Consider the following 17,545-nt stretch of genomic DNA (forward strand, 5'->3'; position numbering starts at 1 on the left):
GAGGCACAGATTTCCCAACTGATCGGGTAAAACCCTAGTAAACTACCATATTTAGACATAAAATCTAGAATTATCCAGCCTGGCAGGAGTTCGACCTAGAAATTTAGGCACCTCGAAAGAAGACGAGGAAATTAACCCATCAACAGGAAGCCGAAGGCTCCTCGGACCAACTACAAAGAATTAAGGCCCATTCCTGCTCGTTCCTCATAGAAAGTCGGAAAGCTCCCATTCCGCAAAAGTCAGAGTCGTAGAAGAAAGGGAGGCTCGCCAGAAAAAAAATCCAGGGTTGGCTTTACGGGGACCAGCTGGAGAACGGCCAGAGCCATCTATCACTTCGGAAGCTAGCCAAGAGGATCCAACAGCGAGGGTACGAAGAAAGGAAGCCGAATCGGCAAGGAACTCGTCCAGAGGGAGCTCGACCCCGTGCCTGAAGAGCACCTGCGACCTGCCAGGACCTTTTTCTCGGATTCCCCCGGCTAGGACCTTGGTCCTAGTTCCCGGTTCCCCGGAGGAGCCTCCTTCCAGGTCCAGCTACCGCTACCACGATCGGCCTAATCGGCTCCTGGGAGGCCATCAGGCTCCTCTATCGGTGGTTCGGACGGGGTCGTGGGAGCGGCGGCTCGGACGGGAATTTTCGAAAACACTCCCAAAACGGCAACCCCCCGACGTCGCGCTGCCGTGGGCCCCACGCCGATCGCCCAGCGAGATCCAGAGAGATCTCACGATCGTCCACGGGCCGACCCGGTAAGATGGAGGAAAAGTCCTCCGCCAGGTTCTCTGAGTACCTATTCGCAAAAATGGGCGGCCAGGAAGTTTCGGCCTCGCAGGGTCCCCGCAAGGTGACCGCGGACACGCGCAAGTGGATGCGCGAGAATCTGCTCCTCTTGGTCACCCTGTCCGGTGTTCTGCTCGGTGTGATCCTTGGTAAGATTTCGACGAATTTCCCCACATTCTGCATGCTGCATGACCGCACTCACCGACGCCACCCTCGCCTTGCTCCTTGCCAGACCTTTGCTCCATTTTCCTCTCGAGGAAGCTGGCGGCGAGGGCACGTAGAACTTGTCTGCACGTTGCCCCCGACACTCCTCGGATCGCTTGCCCCGAGTTCGCGTCCTTACGATAGATACATCGTCCTTGTAGATATAGTTGTGCCTGCTAAGCCTATAGTGGTACCCAGGAGAGATCGGTGACGATATTCGAGGTCCTCCTCTGTCGCTCGGGCTAAATTTGACTTGCCTATTTTCCTGCAGGAGAAACGGGTAATTAGCTATGTGGAACGAAGGGTTGGGTGTTTCGAAGCTTCTGAACCGAAACAATGTCCCGCGACTTCCGAGAGCGATGCCTCCGCGGAAGTTCCCAAAGGATGGACCAGCTGATCGATCAGCTGATCCGACCTTTGGGGCTCCGCTGTGACGTAACCCTCCCACGTAGAGTGTGACGTAACTCCACCTAACCTGACCGGTCCCTAACTTGACGTACAAAAGAACCAACCCGGATGCGGAACCATCGGCTGAAATGTTACGCGCGTGATTCACCACGAAGCGAGCCATCGATTTATCGGATACTTAAAGAGAGGCTTCTCGGTGGGTGGCGGAGGGTGGAAAATCGGATGTGGCGGAGTAAAGTCTTCCAAAAAACGGCCTGCCAAACGAGCCATTCTTGGGCGTCCATTCTGTACTCCGGGTCCATTGTCGACGATGTATCCGATCGCGATCCTCCGTTGGAATTCCCCCAACGACTTGGTTTCTCGATTTTACTCGAGTCTGACCCAATTTTGCGACGCTCGAATTCAGACTTGGTGTTATGTAAAAGTCCGAGCGCTGGATGACTTTATCTCGTTAAAAGGTGCCAATCATCGTTAGGGGTTTCCTTTAAACGTCTCAGCTAATTGGATAACTGGGGGCTCGAGCTTTTAAAGAAATTCGGTAACGGCACGAGGTGTATCGCATGTCGCCACGCAATCGGTGCAGTTGCAGGCTCGTTGCATCATGCCACGTTGGATGACATAATCGAAGCCTGCCGTTTCTTAAAACGCAGTTTCCATGGAGAGCTTCTCGGCGCCGACGTCGCCTCTTCGGAGTGGGAATTCTTCCAAGTCATTTTGTTGGACAAGTAATCGAAAGAATGTCTATAAAAAGATGTCAAGGGTATCAGAAGGAGGCTTCCCGGGGTGTGGAAGGAGGGTTACGAAGATCGCTTTGAAAAGGGAAAAATCCATGTTATGTCTGGCCTTCGCCTATGGCTCGATTTTAAGTCCTGCAGGGGAAAAAAACCGGAGAGATGGACCGTGCCAAGAAACTGTCTCACGGGAACGAGGACGGTGTCAGGCTCGTGGATGCTCTATGTGAGACTGAAGCATACTTCAATGGACTTCAAAGTGTCCGTTCATGCTTCGGCGAGAGCATTTTCCGAAAGAAAGGGACGGGATCGATACCTCTTTCATTCGGGGTAGTGCCCACTCTCGAGAACTCGAAATATGGCCGTTCATTTGCGTCTTACTCGAGGTAGAACGTCGCAAAGCTTCTTTAGGTCGGGCCTGCTTTGTTGCCGAAATTCGATACAGTCGGATGGCTTAAAGCTGGCCGAGAAAGGACACTTTAAAGAGCTTTTCCTCATCCAGCGCATTCTGTACCAGAAACCGTGTACTTCGGAGGACACTTATTATTATCACCTCACGGCTAAGTCTATTAAAAAGCTCCGCGGTTGCTCTTGAATATTCATTATTATGCATCAGCCCATGCATCAAAATTTTCTTTTTAACGGAATTTCGAGTATTTTTCAAAAGCACGTTCGTGTAAAATTTTCAGAGTATTCGTATTCGCAGGCGGGTCTTCTTTTAACCAGAATAGAGAATTCATCCGATCAATCGCATGCTCGCCATCCTTCTCTCTCCTCGCTTCGATGTCTCTGAATTGCAATAAAACATCGCAAGAAGGCAAGTTGAGCTTTACTCGATTCAGAAAATTGCTCCAAAGTGGTGCACTCGATAATTATCGGCACGAGGTAGATTTCTTTTGCATCTGAAATTCGGCCAGCGAAGGTCAGGAGTAGAAGATTCTCCTCGAGTGACCTCCTTCAGTTGGATCGATGACCTCACTTATTCCTCTTTTTAACTATCGTACAGATGTGCACAATCACGGCAGAAAAATGAATATTCAACTCGCGAAAATCGACCTCCGGATTTTTCGTGCTCAACTTTGCCACGAGAATTAATTAATCCCTACTGCGAAGTACCATGGTTAATTATTTATTTTTTTTACCATGTCGATTAACAGGTTTTGGCCTTCGACCTCTGGCCCTAGGAGACGACGCGGTGATGCTCATGAGTTACCCCGGTGAACTCTTCATGAGGTTGCTGAAGTTAATGATTTTGCCGTTGGTCATCGCCAGCTTGATATCGGGTAAGTGATTTTATTTCTTATATCTTGTTAAAAGTCGAGATTTTAAATAGGAATCGAATGCAAAAATTGTAACCGGCACTAATCGCTCCTCCTCTTCAGGGTCGGCGAGTTTAAACGCGAGGATGAATGGGAAGATCGCAGTGAGGACTTTGTTGTACTTCATCCTGACTTCATTGTTGAACGCCATTCTCGGGGTTATTCTGGTGATTCTCATCCATCCTGGTGACCCTGGATTGAGGGAATCAGTCAACACCGTCACTCACACGAGGGTCGTCAATATCCTGGATAGTCTTCTAGACCTTGGAAGGTGACTACTGGATATCGAACCGCAATTTCTAATCAAAGTACAGAGTAGGTAATATACCCGATTCCGAGTGAAGCGCCCGTTATCGGTAAATTCGAGCACGAGTGCGAAGGAAACGGGCACTGTTCTACCTGGGCGAGGTAATTATAGCACCTCCCCGTATGAGGATTTAATCGGAATCGATTTCAAGAACTTTGGATTAAGCCGAAAGAGTTGGACGTCATTTCCGGCCGTGGAAATAACTACGTATCGATCGCACCTGTTTTATTCAAACGCGTATGAGGAGCGTTTGAAAGCCGCGATATATAGTCCCTCCTCGCGTTGGTTGACGAGTCGGACGGTTAGTTTTTCTTCAGGTTATAGTCCACCTCGACGAGGCCAGTCTATAAGAATTATTCTATATGATTCCAGGAACATGTTCCCAGATAATCTATTCCAGGCAGCTTTTCAACAGGTGAAGTACACCTTTTAAGAAATAAACGCTATCCCCTTTCGTCCATTCATACGACTCCATTCTCGAAACATGGTTTCTTCCAGGCCCACACGGTGTACGTTCCGAAGAAGCTGCCTTTTCAAAACGACACCGAGGAGTCGAACTCGGACGGAATGCCCGAGGAAGAGCTGATGCGAGTCATCCAGTACAGAAGCGGCACCAACACCTTGGGTATAGTCTTCTTCTGCCTGGTATTCGGCACCTTCCTGGGCACCATGGGCGACAAGGGGCAAGTGGTGATAGACTTCTTCAAGGCGGTGTTCGAAGTCACCATGAAAATGGTATCGACGGTCATGTGGTGAGTGGAGGTTCATCTTCGATCCGGTATTTAAATCGCTCTTGGGGAAGGTCCAGGTTCCATGGTAATACGTCACGTTCCAGGATGACTCCGGTGGGGATCACGTCGGTGATAGCAGGAAAGATCCTGGCGGTGGACGATCTCGGCCTGGTGATGTCGCAACTGGCCTGGTTCATCGTAACCATCGTAATCGGGGTATTTTTCTATCAGCTGGTGATCATGCAGCTGATCTACTTGGCGGTAGTGAGAAAGAACCCCTTTAAATTCTACGCCGGTCTGGCCCAGGGCACCCTCACCGCCTTCGCCATGGCATCAACGTGAGTCCGTCGACCTTGGACCCATCTGCCCATCATGCCCTCGTCCGACGCGTCTGCCTCACGTGGCCTCGGGGTCTTCAGTTCGTTCTTCATCTTCCGACCCTCTCGCTCTCTCGTTTCTTCGCCTCTCTCTTCTCGCCTAGCTCTACCTCTGCTTCTCCATCTTCGGTTTTTTCTTCTTTTCCGTCTGCTCCCGCCTGTTTCCCTTTCGTCGTCGCCACCTCGAGGACGGCCGGCGTCGTCTCTCTTCGAGGCTTTCGTCGTCACCTAGGCTAGCTCCTCCGTCGTATCTCAAGCGGAAAGAAATATGAAAGGGAGCCGTCCTGGCGTTCGTCCACGTTGCCGGAACGGGTGCCAGATCGTCCCTTGCCAGGCATTGGCATCGGGAGAATAATTTTAATAAGTCTTTGATATTTCTCTCCGTTCAGGGCTCTAGATAGCTCGGCAGCTTCCGACGATGCGACGAGACGGCGACGGCGTCCTCGAGGCTCCGGCGACGGAAGCACCCGAAAGAGTGCTCTCGTTTCGATTGATGACAGAGTGTGTTTCAGCCAGCCGGGATGGAGGCTTATGCGAGGCCGCCGCACTTCCTTCACCTTTTCCTCCAAGATCCATGTCATGGCCTCAGCTTTCCACGGCGTTACCGGCGACGCGGACCGGAAGACACCCGTCCAGTCGTCCGAAGTGCTTCGGCATTTATTCGGACACTTAACGCCGTGCAAATCTGACCACTCCCGAAATTCCTCTCTCTCAGACCCTCCTTGAAACTCGCCCGTTGCTCGCGAGAAACGGGAGCAAATCGTCATCTCCCTAAGAGAGGTATGCAGCTCCGGGTGGCACTTAGGACGCCGAATCCTTTCGATCTCTGCCGAGGTTCCCGATCTTTATATGTACCTCCGGGACCAGGGAACCGAGGCACGAGGTCGTTCTCGACGAGACTTTTCGGGAATTCCTTCCTGGACCGACTTCGATCGGGGATTCGAGTCGATTCGCTCATGGATCCTTTCGAGGACTTAAGGCGCCTCTGCATCGATCGGCCAGCTCCCCGGATCTTCGCGACCCACCATTTCAGGAGAGATTATCTTTAGAGGACGCTAGAGATCGGTCTAGACTCGGTAGACCCCCGATAACGAGCCGATAAATGCAGAGGCTCCCTTATCATCCAAGGAAGTTGGCCGACTCCGTGTCACCTGGACTGGTTCGGGTGCGGAAGTCAGAGGTCCTTTGCCTCCCGCGCTCTTCGGGTCGTCCCTCCTGGTTCCAGATCAAAAGAGAAGCGGACGATTCGACCTGTCGTCCGTGGGGAGGAAGAGGGATCGATGGTTTCTGCGCTAAAATAATATATCGAAGGTAACCAGGGCTGCGCGTTATCACCGAAACCGGTCGCAGTGTCACGAATCGACTGTCCGAGGTCTTCGAGAAAATTGCGCTACTCCCTTGGTTACCTTCAACACCGTTAATTAAGTATCGATTCGCGCATCAAGACCTGTGGAAGAAACTGGAAAAATATCAGGTGCTGGCGCCGATCGAGCTTTTCCAGGCCTTGCGATGAACTGATGACCATGCCGAGCAGAGCCGAGACTTCTATCATGGATCGCGTCGAGCAATGATCCATTTTCCCAGTTTCCCAGAGTCCAGCCTAGATTGTTCGACCTCGCTGGTCGTCGCTCGGGAACGACGGGTGCTCGGTGTCCCCACTTTCCGCGTCTCGGAAGTGTCTCCCCGGAAACCCCGAGCCCGGGGATGAATCTCGAGAAAATTTCCCAGAGCCAGAGGAGCGACACCTTTGGCCTTCGAAATTTCATTCGCCCGGGTTCCCGAAGTCTCCAAAACGTCCCGACTTGGAATCATCCGACACGATGTCCAATCTCGACTCCTCGCGCAGTGCTTTGAAAGCGCCCAGATCTCGACCCAGGCTTGATCAAATGACTCAACTTGTTTTCTGTGTGGATTAACTGTTTCCAGAATGCACTGAGTACAGTACACTGAACTGACCACTGAGAGCGCGTCTCAGTGTCTCATGAACAGACTATATGATATCATGATGATGTATTAGAAAGCGGCACGCGCGGCCTTTTGCAGGTGGTCCAGGTTTTCCTTGGTGGGTCTTGGTAAGTAAGATGGCCGCGGACGAAGGTACATTTCGTTTGTTCCAGGTTGGCCCGATTAACGCGAGCTTAGCGCGGGCAGGACACCCCCGATAACCCTCGAGTATAATTCTGATCTTTCAGTCCATTTGCGGTCATTCTGGCGAGCCCCTCGAGCTCGAAATTCATTTTTCGAGGACTTCTTTGGCAAGTCCTCACAGTCTCTAGTCGGCTCTCCGATGAGCCTCGCTTAGGAATAGGGAACCCCGTCCAGAACACACCTGTTGACTCCGATTTAAATTACGCGTATCTCTTAAAAGCTCGCGCCGTGAGGATTTAACGACACTCTCGGACAGGTTAGATACAAGTTCGGAAGATTTTTTGACCGAAACGGATACACGACTCGCGCCAGAATGACCATTTTCGATTAGCGGACGACGGCGTGGCAGCGTCTCATCGTTTACTTTTTGGTGCGCTCTTCGAGATATTTACTAACGCAGCTTTGCGCAGGGCTGCTGCACTTCCGGTGACTTTCCGACTGATGACCGACAAGCTCAAAGTCGACCCGAGGGTCACCAGGTTCGTACTGCCAATTGGCTGCAATATCAACATGGATGGCACTGCGCTCTTCGTGGCCGTCGCCAGCATCTTCATTGCCCAGATGAACGGCATCGTCCTGGGCTCCGGTGAAATCGTCACGGTGATGTAAGTTTAAACGTCGATGTAAAAAATTGACGAAAGACCGTACCTGGACATTTTTCATTTATTTTTACAGTTTGACTTCGACGGCAGCATCGGTCTCGTCGGCTTCCGTTCCCAGTGCTGCTCTGGTTCTTCTTCTCGTCGTCCTCAGCGCCATCGATGCTCCCGTTCACGACGTTTCCCTCCTCTTCGCCATCGACTGGTTTGTGTAAGTTTATCGCAGCATCCGTTTCTATTTAGTCTCCTGGGGTTAAGGAATTGAATGTAACTTAGTCTCCTCGAAATTTGTAATGTTCAGAGATCGCGTAAGAACCACCAACAACATGCTGGGAGACTGCTACGCTGCAGCCGTCGTTGAACAGTTGTCGAAGAAGGAGCTGATGGCCCTGGACGCGGCTGCATATCAAGTAATTTGATCGATTATTGCCATTGAAATTAATGTAAAAAAAATCCTTCCTATATCGCACTTCTTTTCCAGTCGGAAACGGTTCTGCCCACCACTATTGCAAATGGCTGCATTTCGGCGAACAGGGTACCGGATCCTGACACGATCGTCGTCGAGATGCAGGACGACTCGAGGATCACCGGGATCGCCAAGTAATCAAGCTTGTTGGTAGGGCTAGATTCATTTTACATTTTTCACGATCACGACTCATGGCTTGCTTCTTGCTCTTCCGACCTATTGTCCCCTTTTCCGTTGATAACGTTGACGTAGATCGATCCGATAGGGATCCAAGTTGCGTGGACTCGTCAGGATGAATGCCGAACGTTCGGCTCCACTGGGAACCCTTTTCCTCTCAGGACCCTTTCTTCCAGACCCTTGAATCCGCTTTTCGCTAAAGTTGGTCGACGTCGAGGAGTGCTTTTATTTTTCTTTAAGGCTTTTCCAGAAAATCTGTATTTTTTTTACTTTTAGCGGCATCGCTCTGAGGGTGCCGAGAAGTGTGACGGAGGCGACCGTCTGACCAGTGCCTAGGACTCCTTTCGTCGGACCACTCCGAGGAAAGGCGCCGATGAGGGAAGATTGGCACTTGCGTTCGAGTCCAATCGGGTGCTCGTCCAGGAATTCCCAAAATGGATCGCTAAAGGGTACATACAGCACGGCGTGAAAGTGCCACCGAATGTCGCTAACGGGTCCCCGCCAAGGTACCGATCTCGATCGGAAATGGGCTCGAAACTTCCCCTCCGATTTTTTCTGAACCCTTTCGTCGACGAGAGGATCCTTTCGATCGGCGACCCGAAGGTTGGTCGGAGTTCGTCGGTCGTGATGGAAAATCGGCACGGTCGCTCGGGAGAAAAATCGTGAGCGTTTTCGTTAATCGGGGAACCTTCTTGCCCACCTTCACCCAGTCAATACCGATCGGCTCGCTTCCGGCAGGATTTCTCAAGGGAAGTCTGCCTTGAGAGTGTTCCGCTGCCGGAAGTGTCCGGTGGATTCGTTGCCGATCTTTTTCACGGAAGGCTTGCGCTTCCACGAGGGATCGAGTCAATAACGTGTAGCAATAATAGAATTCAAGTATACTCGATGATCTTTATCTCTCAGTCTCATTGTCAGTATTTCGGTAGTCATCAGCTGACCAAGCCTGGTCATCGGGTTACCAGGTCGCGTATATTAGTATCAATTCTATCCAGACGGACTCTACTCGGCAATTTTTACGGCCCCAAAAATCGGCAAGGACCAGGTTTTTTTACCTTTACAATTCGCACTCTAGAACAGGCTCCTTCGAAAATCGAATTTCCATTAGTGACAGGTTTTCCCGTAATTTCCCAAATTTTCGGTAATCGTTGGGGGTCGATTAGTGTTGCGATCGGAGGTGCGTTGACTTTGATCCTCTCGACTCTGCGGTGTTATCTCGATTTAAGGGGTCCTGATTTCTCGGTCTCGACGCTCCGAAGGAATCCGATCCTCGAGCTGGCCGGTTCCGTTTAATCGATCGGAACGTTTCTTGCGATCGATCGCGCTCATATCGAGCGTCGAACGTGGGTGCCTTAAATTGTACCGAAGGTGCTGAAATCGATGAAAGTACGCGCGTTTTAGACTGTGTTTGTCGTGGAAGGTATTCGGTTCGCCGGGCTCGAGGTCGATCGTTTGGTTTCCAATTTGCGTTCAGAAAAAGAATGTCAAATCGAAGCGTAATCACGTATCACTAGACGCCCCACTTCGTCTCGATTTCGGATCTGAGTCGATGGACCATCCAACCTTTCAGGTCCAAAACCAGAAACCTGGTGACGGCTTAACCAAAAAGTAGTCTTGCTCTACCTCGGAAGAAAGAACACTGCCGATCAATTTTACGAGAAAAAAAAAAATAATAATAACAATAAGACTGCTGTTGCTCGTCTGATTAGAGAGTCGAGCATTCGATACTGCTAACAAGAAATCATTTTCTTCACTGACACGGTAAACCGATCCCGAGGAACAAACGGCAGTACGCGATTCCTTTTTTCTTCTAAAGAAGTCATCGATATCTTCTGATTAAGAAGGGACACGATAACCGCGTTTCTCTGTGAAAAAGCTAGAAAGGGTCGCTGACTCTTATCGATTCCAAAAGGCAGTAGTCATTTTTCTATGGCCTTTCTCTCTATTATGGGGAGCGGGAGTCTCTTAAGGCGGAGAGCACGATGCTTTGTCTTTCGGAGGGGAAATCATTTTAATATATAATATAGCACTGATAACGGTATTATATATCAATAAGTTTCTTCCGTATCAAGCCAAGGAAGGTCTTCGATAAATAGACGCGTCTCCAGACACCACGTAAGGTCCGCTGAACAACCGGGATATAAAGGGAGCCGACGATTGATCTCGTGACTCAATAGACAACGATCTATCGTCTCGATTTTTATCACGCGTCCGGCGAACCCGACTACTTTCTTCCCCTCAGCCTGTGGCACGATAGTGGCAATAAATTGAACCGTAAATGCGATTTGATCTCGTGCACTCGCACGCGATTGAGTAGAATACCATATGCACCGTGCGATGCTATCATCGGAGTTATCACGGAGGGTGAGTAGTTTAGTAAGGAATTATTTCTCGAAATTACTCTCCCTTTTTTGCAAGAAATCCGAGACAAATTTACTCATCACAATTTGCCATCCTTCCTCTGTAACACTACCAAGATAGGGATAGATAACAGATTAACACCTGAAGCTTAAGTTGAATTTTTGGACGTTATGAATTCCCTTTTTGTCTTTCATTTTCTGGGATACCATTTTGCAATACCGAATCAACGGAAAGGAACAATAACTGACTTAGCTCTTCTCGATATGACGACTTTTGAATGTCCATAACAAAGTACGGAAATGTTGAGCGAACATTCGTCTACCGAGTCTTACTCCACTGTCGATATCTACTGATGAAGTGGATTGATATGCACGAGAAAACGTAAGCCAACCTTTAGAGCAACGGCGAGTGGATTCATTTTTCAAATATTCCGCGATTTCATGGCGTTTTTCGTAATTTAATACCCCTACTGAGTCATGCTACGGTAGGTCATAGGACATGAAGATCGGATCGTACATTTTGATAATCCTACGTCTAACTCTCAGTAAATCACACCTTTCATTAATAAACGAGGCCTCCCAGCTGACACATATCATTGTGACGTGAACATTGCATAACAAGTATAACTTACGTATGAACGAGTCTCGCGAACTTTCAATATTCTGGCTTAAGAATTATTGACAGAGTTTATTAGATGTGACATAATAATCCGGTCTTACCGCTAGGGACAGCCTTCGAAAGCATACAAATTGTAAAAAAAAAAAAAAAAATAGCGCGATTGCGATTTACTTCCCAGAATGTCAGAAAACCAGCAATCAGAGGTTCGCGAGATTTGCTCACGGAATTAATTTCACTCAGATGTAATAAGCACGTATCGATTATGCTGTATAAATTATGTAACATCCGTATAACGAGGGGATATTAACAAGTGTAAAACTGTACGCGTAGGAAATAGTTACTTGCAAGTAACGTGCGATACCTGTCACGGATAACGTCATTATCTTCAACAAGCCGGAGTGTAAGAGGCGATTCTTTCGACCCGATAAATAATGGCCAATTTATGCAGACGAGGACAAGTCGTATTAACTTTTTCCAGTGACACTTTTCCTACGACATCTCATTAAACGAGTCTTTTATACGTAGACTAACGAGCACAGAGTTCGACATTTGTAAACGGAGTGCGTTTTACATCCCGTTCATATAATTGTTATCTAGAGCGAATAAACCGAACAAATGCAGGACGCGTGCGAAAATATGTTGCAACAATTCTCGACAAAGGGAAGGGTTAATAAGGCGGCTCCTCGTTATCAACAGCCACCGAGGTGGATTTCTTTTTCCCGGATCGAAAGTATCGGCCGTCTCGATACTCGAGCCTGTTGAAGACAATGATCGTTGTTTGACGAAGGATGTTGACGACATCTTGTCGAATGTGTTAATTAATGAATTAATTTGCCGCTGAATTTTCAGCCTAGGCCGACTCCGAAGTTCGGGTCATCTTTGCGAGTTTTAACGCGACTCTTGACTTAAGTCAGCTGATTTTAGTAGGCCGAAAGCTCCGTAGCCAGTTTTAGTGCTCCGGCCTGTTGAAGACAATAAGTTTAGCCGTGGCAATATCCATGCTGTACAAGGTGTTTCGTGTTTCCTGGATAATCATGTGAAAGGGTGTAGAGTGCTGTACGACCGGCTCTCGATTTTACATCGGTTTTTTAAGGACTCGAGGGGTCTGGGCAATCTGCGCTTTTCAAAGGCACCGTTTCAATCATTGTTCATACATCTAGGATTTAAGATCGTATCGCGGACGATCGAGTTTCGGCTCGTCGATCTCCCGATCGGTGATCGAGGATCTTCGATCGGGACTATCGCATATCTCCGCGAGTTACGCGATTCGAGTGATACGACGTAACGAATCATGGTGAAAGATCGACCGCTCGGAATTTCGGCTCGAGTTTTCGACCCTCTCATGTGATGGTTGGCTATTCCTATCCGTTTGCCAATGACTTATCGTTAGGTGCTAGATAGGTCGACGTGTGTATACCGTAGCTGCTAAGCTGATGTACAGAACCAGATACAGAAGGCGTAGTTTTAGCGGTTGTTGTTGTTGTTTCGAGTCGCAAGGCTCGCGAGTCCGAAAAAGGACTCGAAATCGGGAATCCGGAAATGCACCGATTCCCAGCTGCATCGGGATTACTCCGACATGATGTAGCTGACGGAAGACCAACTCTACCGAGATATCCCCTACGTATTACATATACGTGTACCTAAGGTAAAAAGTGTTACGTCGGTATGCAGATTTATACACGAAACGACAAGATGACCTCGGTGTATTTTCTTCCACCCTGACCTTCCACTTATTCGGCATCGCTTCCGAGAGCTTATAAAAAATGCAATATTCGTGAATGTGCGGTGATGGGTCAGTCAAAGTCCCGACGATTTGCTAAAAAATTCATTTATTAAAGCCCACGACACCGTGGACGCTTCAGGGGGAGTTTGTACAACGTGAGAGAACAATTCCGCATTTTTATACAAAATATGGTATATCTATTTATAACGTTTCCATGCGTTCGCGCGACACCAACGACGTGTCTCGCGATGAGCTTCCTGTCCTCGGCGAATCCCAACGCGTTTACAACGAGCTCGAGGTCGAGGATGAAGACGAGGAACGAGGTAGTTCTTCCGCATCGAAAACGGAACGCCACGATAATGGTCAGTTCGCTCGTGGCCCTTCTGAGTGCGGCTCGATCGATCAATCGATCGATTTAATCTCGAATATTACTACCTACTTTACGCGCAACTGTACAGTCCAAAGTAGCGTCGCCGTCGTGTCTCCAGGATCCACGAGGACGAACGCGAGCGTCGCAAAGATCCGACGACAGTCTATCTTTTGATTGTTATAACGAAATAATTAATAATAGGACCTATGTACAGGATCTACTTACAAGCTATCCGCTCCGACAATGCCGTATTTACATTAATTCAATAGGTTCGCGTCGACGTCGCTCGCGAGGCCGATAATTTACTGACATATTGCAACATATCGATACGTCCGTTAATCCAAGTATTGTACAACAGGTGTGACAGGGATGAGCGCAATTATCACTTATCGTACGTACTTCGTCTAATAGTTACGACCCACGACAGTAATTTCCATCTAGACTCCACGATGAGTACGTTCAGACCGATCGCCCGGTAAACCCGGTAAGTACCCCAATTCACGGTAACTTAAACGTAATTTGTTTTCGACCTCATATTTAAGTTAGGCGAATTTCCATGTCCTAGGTTATGGCGATCGCAGATTAGGCCCGTGAAGCCTTGGAAGAGGGTTCAGCCTCTTCAGTCTCAGATCCTAAGTTCCGCCTCGGCGACTGGGATGCCTCTTGGAGGACCAGGGTTCGATCTCTGGGTCGTGGGGGGTACCAGAGGGCTGATGCTGGGACTTCTGGTGGCGAGGGGCGACAGGGACGGCGAGAAACTAGGACTCAGTGCAGCCGAAGGAAAGGTGGAGGCGTCGTGGCTGATGGGCGATCTTGGAAGGATCCCTCTGGCCAGCGCAGGTGCCGCGAGTGATCTCGGGGCAACAGAAGTCAGGAGGGGTGGCGGGGGTGCCTTATGTACAGTTTTCCCTTTACTGCTGCTCCCAGAGTTCCCACTTTGCACACTAGCCGCGTCGTCTTTCAGACGAGCGATCTCACTGAAGACGTGGGCCAACGGTTGGTACTGGGGACCCCAGTCCAAAAGATAGTCCCAGTTGTAGGACCCCGTCAGCTCCTCCTCACTATGGACTATGGAGCTGAGGGAGCCGTTCATGGAGGGTCCACCGGGTGCCTCGAGACCCGAAGTGGATCTCCCGGGTTCCCCGATTTTCCCGTAAATTAAGGTCGCGATGTCCGCCTCGGTGGCAGCTTCGTCCTCGAAAAGGTGGAGGCTGTCCAGAGGTAGGGCCTCTGGCGGCCTTCTGGGTGTTCCAGCTGGGGGGTCGACTATTCCTAGCCTGGCAAGGTATTCCTGGGTGTTGTGCACCGACAGATCGCTCGCGGAGTCCCCCGTCTGTTGGCCTTCGTTGATCATCCTGATCTCCTCGTCGTCGCCGTCATCTTCCGCCGACCCCCGACCGGAAGAGCCGGACTGGTCGCTGCCGGACAGCTCGGAGGTCGCTTGCTGTTGCCCAGATTGACCCGAGGTCCCATATGGTGGGATCTCGTCATACTTTGGTGGGGCAAACTGGCAAGAAGCACCACCACCACCCCCGCCCCCCGTGACGCCGCTTCCACCGCTGCCACCCCCGGCACCGACGCCACTACCGACGCTTCTTATAGGAATCGTGTCGAAGGCACTTGGGTCCACGTAGCTGTTGGACGCCGTGGCGTTGCTCTCCCCATTGAGCCCCGGCTTCGTCCCAGGTTTTTTGTGCCGCTTGTTCCTAAAGTAGAGGTACAAGAAGATAGCCCCGAACGCGACCACCAGAAGAAGCAGAGCTATGAGGAGACCAAGGGCCCAGTCCGACATCCCTCTCGCAGCGGCGACGGCCATGTTGGATCCCACATCCGTTGACGTGCCCGACGACGAGGAGGGGTAGCCATGGTGGTCTCCGTCTTCGTCCAACCTGATCTCCACAACCGTCATGTTGGACAGGGAGCCTTGCCTTCCGGAACTGGCCGATACCACTAGCCTGGAGGACTCCTCGACGTCGGAGTCGATGTTCACCTTCTGCTTGAGGATCAAGGCCCCCGTCGTGCGGTTCAGCTTGAAGTACGGATGCTGGGAAGTGAGCTGGTAGACCACTCTACCGTCTGGACCCTTGTCCCGGTCCGTCGCCGTGACGTGACCTATCACAGTGCCTGGGAGCAGTGGAGTGCCGCTCCTTATTCCGAACCTGTACATCCTCTCGGTGAACTGAGGATAAAACTCATCCCTGGAGTCGATTTCCACCCTCACTCGAACCGCCGCCGTCCTGCCACCGGTGTCGGTGGCTCTCAGCGTAAACGCGTACCGATTGCGCTGCTCGTAGTCAAATATCGCCCTCGTCGTCACGGTCCCGGTCTTCGCGTCCACCGCGAAGAGCCTCCAGGAGTCGTCGATATCGGAGAATCCTGTCGCAGCCGCCGAGACGATGGAGTAGTTGAGGGTGCCGAAGATGCCGCGGTCGAGGTCGGACGCCCTGGCGGAGAAGACGGTGGTACCGACGGGCTCGTTCTCGCCGACGAACTCAAGGTACTCCGAAACCGGGAATTTGGGCGAGTTGTCGTTGACGTCCTCGAGCCGTACCCTCAATCGAGCCAGAGCGCACAAAGGAGTTACGGGATCGGTGTCGCAGGCCATTACGACCAGAGCGTGTACTTCTGGGCCCAGGTCGCAGTCCAATGTCGCGTTCACCAGGACGGCGCCGGACGTGGTGTCTATTCTGAAGAGACCGGCGTCGTTGCCGGAGGTAATATCGTAGACCACGGTGGCGGCGGGACTTCCGGGAAGGTCTTCGTCCTTTGCCCGAAGGATGGCCACGGTACTTCCACGCGGAGCGTCCTCCTTAACCGCGACTTGGTAGGACTCTTCGAGAAACCGTGGGTAGTTGTCGTTAACGTCCTCCACGACGACCACCACGGTGACCAAATCGCCGGTTTCCAAGACGCTGGCGGCCGTGGCGTTGTCTTCCCTGGACCCGAGTCCCAGGACATATCTATCCTTCCTCTCCCTGTCTAAGTTCCTCGCGAGGATCAGCTTCCCTCTCGACACCTCGAAGGACCCGTTGTCGTCCCCGGAGACCACGTTCCCGTCCAGCAGGTCCACGTCGGACAGCCTCATCAGGATCGAGCCCTTCTTCGCGTTCTCCTTGACGGACACCTTGTATTCCTTTCCTGGCTGGCTGGTCTTCAGGCTGCTCAACCTGACGATGACCGAACAGACGGACGATAGAGGAGGTTTTCCAAAATCTTCGGCAACGACGGCTAGCTCGATCTCCTTTTCCAGGGGCCTTGGCAGGGAGGTCCTGTTCGCCATTATAACCCCGGTACCAGGATGTATCGAGAATCCTTTGACAGGCCTCAACAGATAATACCGGATCCTGCTGTTGTCCTCGGTCAGATCGTCATCCGTGGCGTTCACTGCCGTGATTTCCTGCAGATCCTCTCGTCCTTCTGAAAAGAAAGAAATGGCGTTGGTCATGCACCTCGGGGCGAGAAAAAATTAATGATGGCGTCAACCTCTTATTTTATCCTTTCTCCCGCCTCGGCCCGCGCGCGATATAATTAATACCTTCCAATGGATTTCACTCGTCCAGAGGAAACGATTAAAACGGATCACTTTGCGCTCCTCTCGTCCGACTCGGCAACGGGATCGGTACGGATTCTGCCGGAGCCGTCCAGAAGAAATCTAGTCTGCCATTACTTTAATTGACGACCGATACTTCATGCACGGACAGCGGCTGATAAAAAGGAACACGCCGGTGCTTATCCATTTTTCACGTACATTGTAACGGAACGAATACAAAGTGGAAAGTTTCACCCGTGGCCAAGTGAGATATTGCCCAAGTTATTATCACCGACATCCTTCGCGCATTATACATGGGGGTGGAACCAATCGAATTAGCCTGCGCCCCTTTTGGTCCTCCAATGGAGCAAAGGCAACGCTTCTCCAGAAGCATTTCAACGATATAATTATTCTCAAATATTTCTACACGGATGATATCTAAATTCCAAAGCCCATGCCCCGCTCGTTTATTTAATATCATCGTTATAGCAACATTGGTTAAGCACGATACGCCGAACCACGGAATACCAAGGCGTTTCCTCTGGCATCGAGGGAAGGTAGTCTCGAAGCTCCTGGCGCATGTACGTCAGCATCGAATGCAAATTGCGAGGGCCCTGACGGCCAAAAGCGCCATTAGGCTTGGGCCTATGTATCTTTAATAAGTTTCGAGGGAGAGGGGCCGAGAGGGCCTCTCTTTCTCTTCCT

The 17,545-nt window shown here is 50.6% G+C and overlaps 2 protein-coding genes across 2 annotated transcripts in view; one reads left to right on the forward strand and one right to left on the reverse strand.

Moving 5' to 3' along the window:
* Positions 1 to 718: 718 nt before the first annotated feature.
* LOC105703008 (excitatory amino acid transporter) lies at positions 719 to 12,904 on the forward strand. The gene is made up of 11 exons (XM_012431051.1): positions 719 to 924; positions 3,276 to 3,401; positions 3,501 to 3,708; positions 4,117 to 4,159; positions 4,243 to 4,496; positions 4,580 to 4,813; positions 7,411 to 7,605; positions 7,676 to 7,810; positions 7,901 to 8,009; positions 8,081 to 8,199; positions 8,519 to 12,904. The coding sequence occupies exons 1-11, from the start codon at positions 750 to 752 to the stop codon at positions 8,565 to 8,567; spliced, it is 1,647 nt and encodes a 548-aa protein (XP_012286474.1). The 5' UTR covers positions 719 to 749; the 3' UTR covers positions 8,568 to 12,904.
* A 183-nt stretch (positions 12,905 to 13,087) lies between these two features.
* Positions 13,088 to 17,545, reverse strand: part of LOC105702998 (protein dachsous) — a 36,492-nt gene continuing 32,034 nt past the window's right edge. Inside the window, exon 17 of the mRNA XM_023434699.1 lies at positions 13,088 to 16,728. Coding sequence (XP_023290467.1) covers positions 13,937 to 16,728 — 2,792 coding nt within the window. The 3' untranslated portion in view covers positions 13,088 to 13,936. The remainder of the gene's footprint in view (positions 16,729 to 17,545) is intronic.

Source organism: Orussus abietinus, unplaced genomic scaffold (assembly GCF_000612105.2).
Source record: "Orussus abietinus isolate OABI.00-Male unplaced genomic scaffold, Oabi_2.0 scaffold107, whole genome shotgun sequence".
In the NCBI taxonomy this organism is placed as follows: domain Eukaryota; kingdom Metazoa; phylum Arthropoda; class Insecta; order Hymenoptera; family Orussidae; genus Orussus; species Orussus abietinus.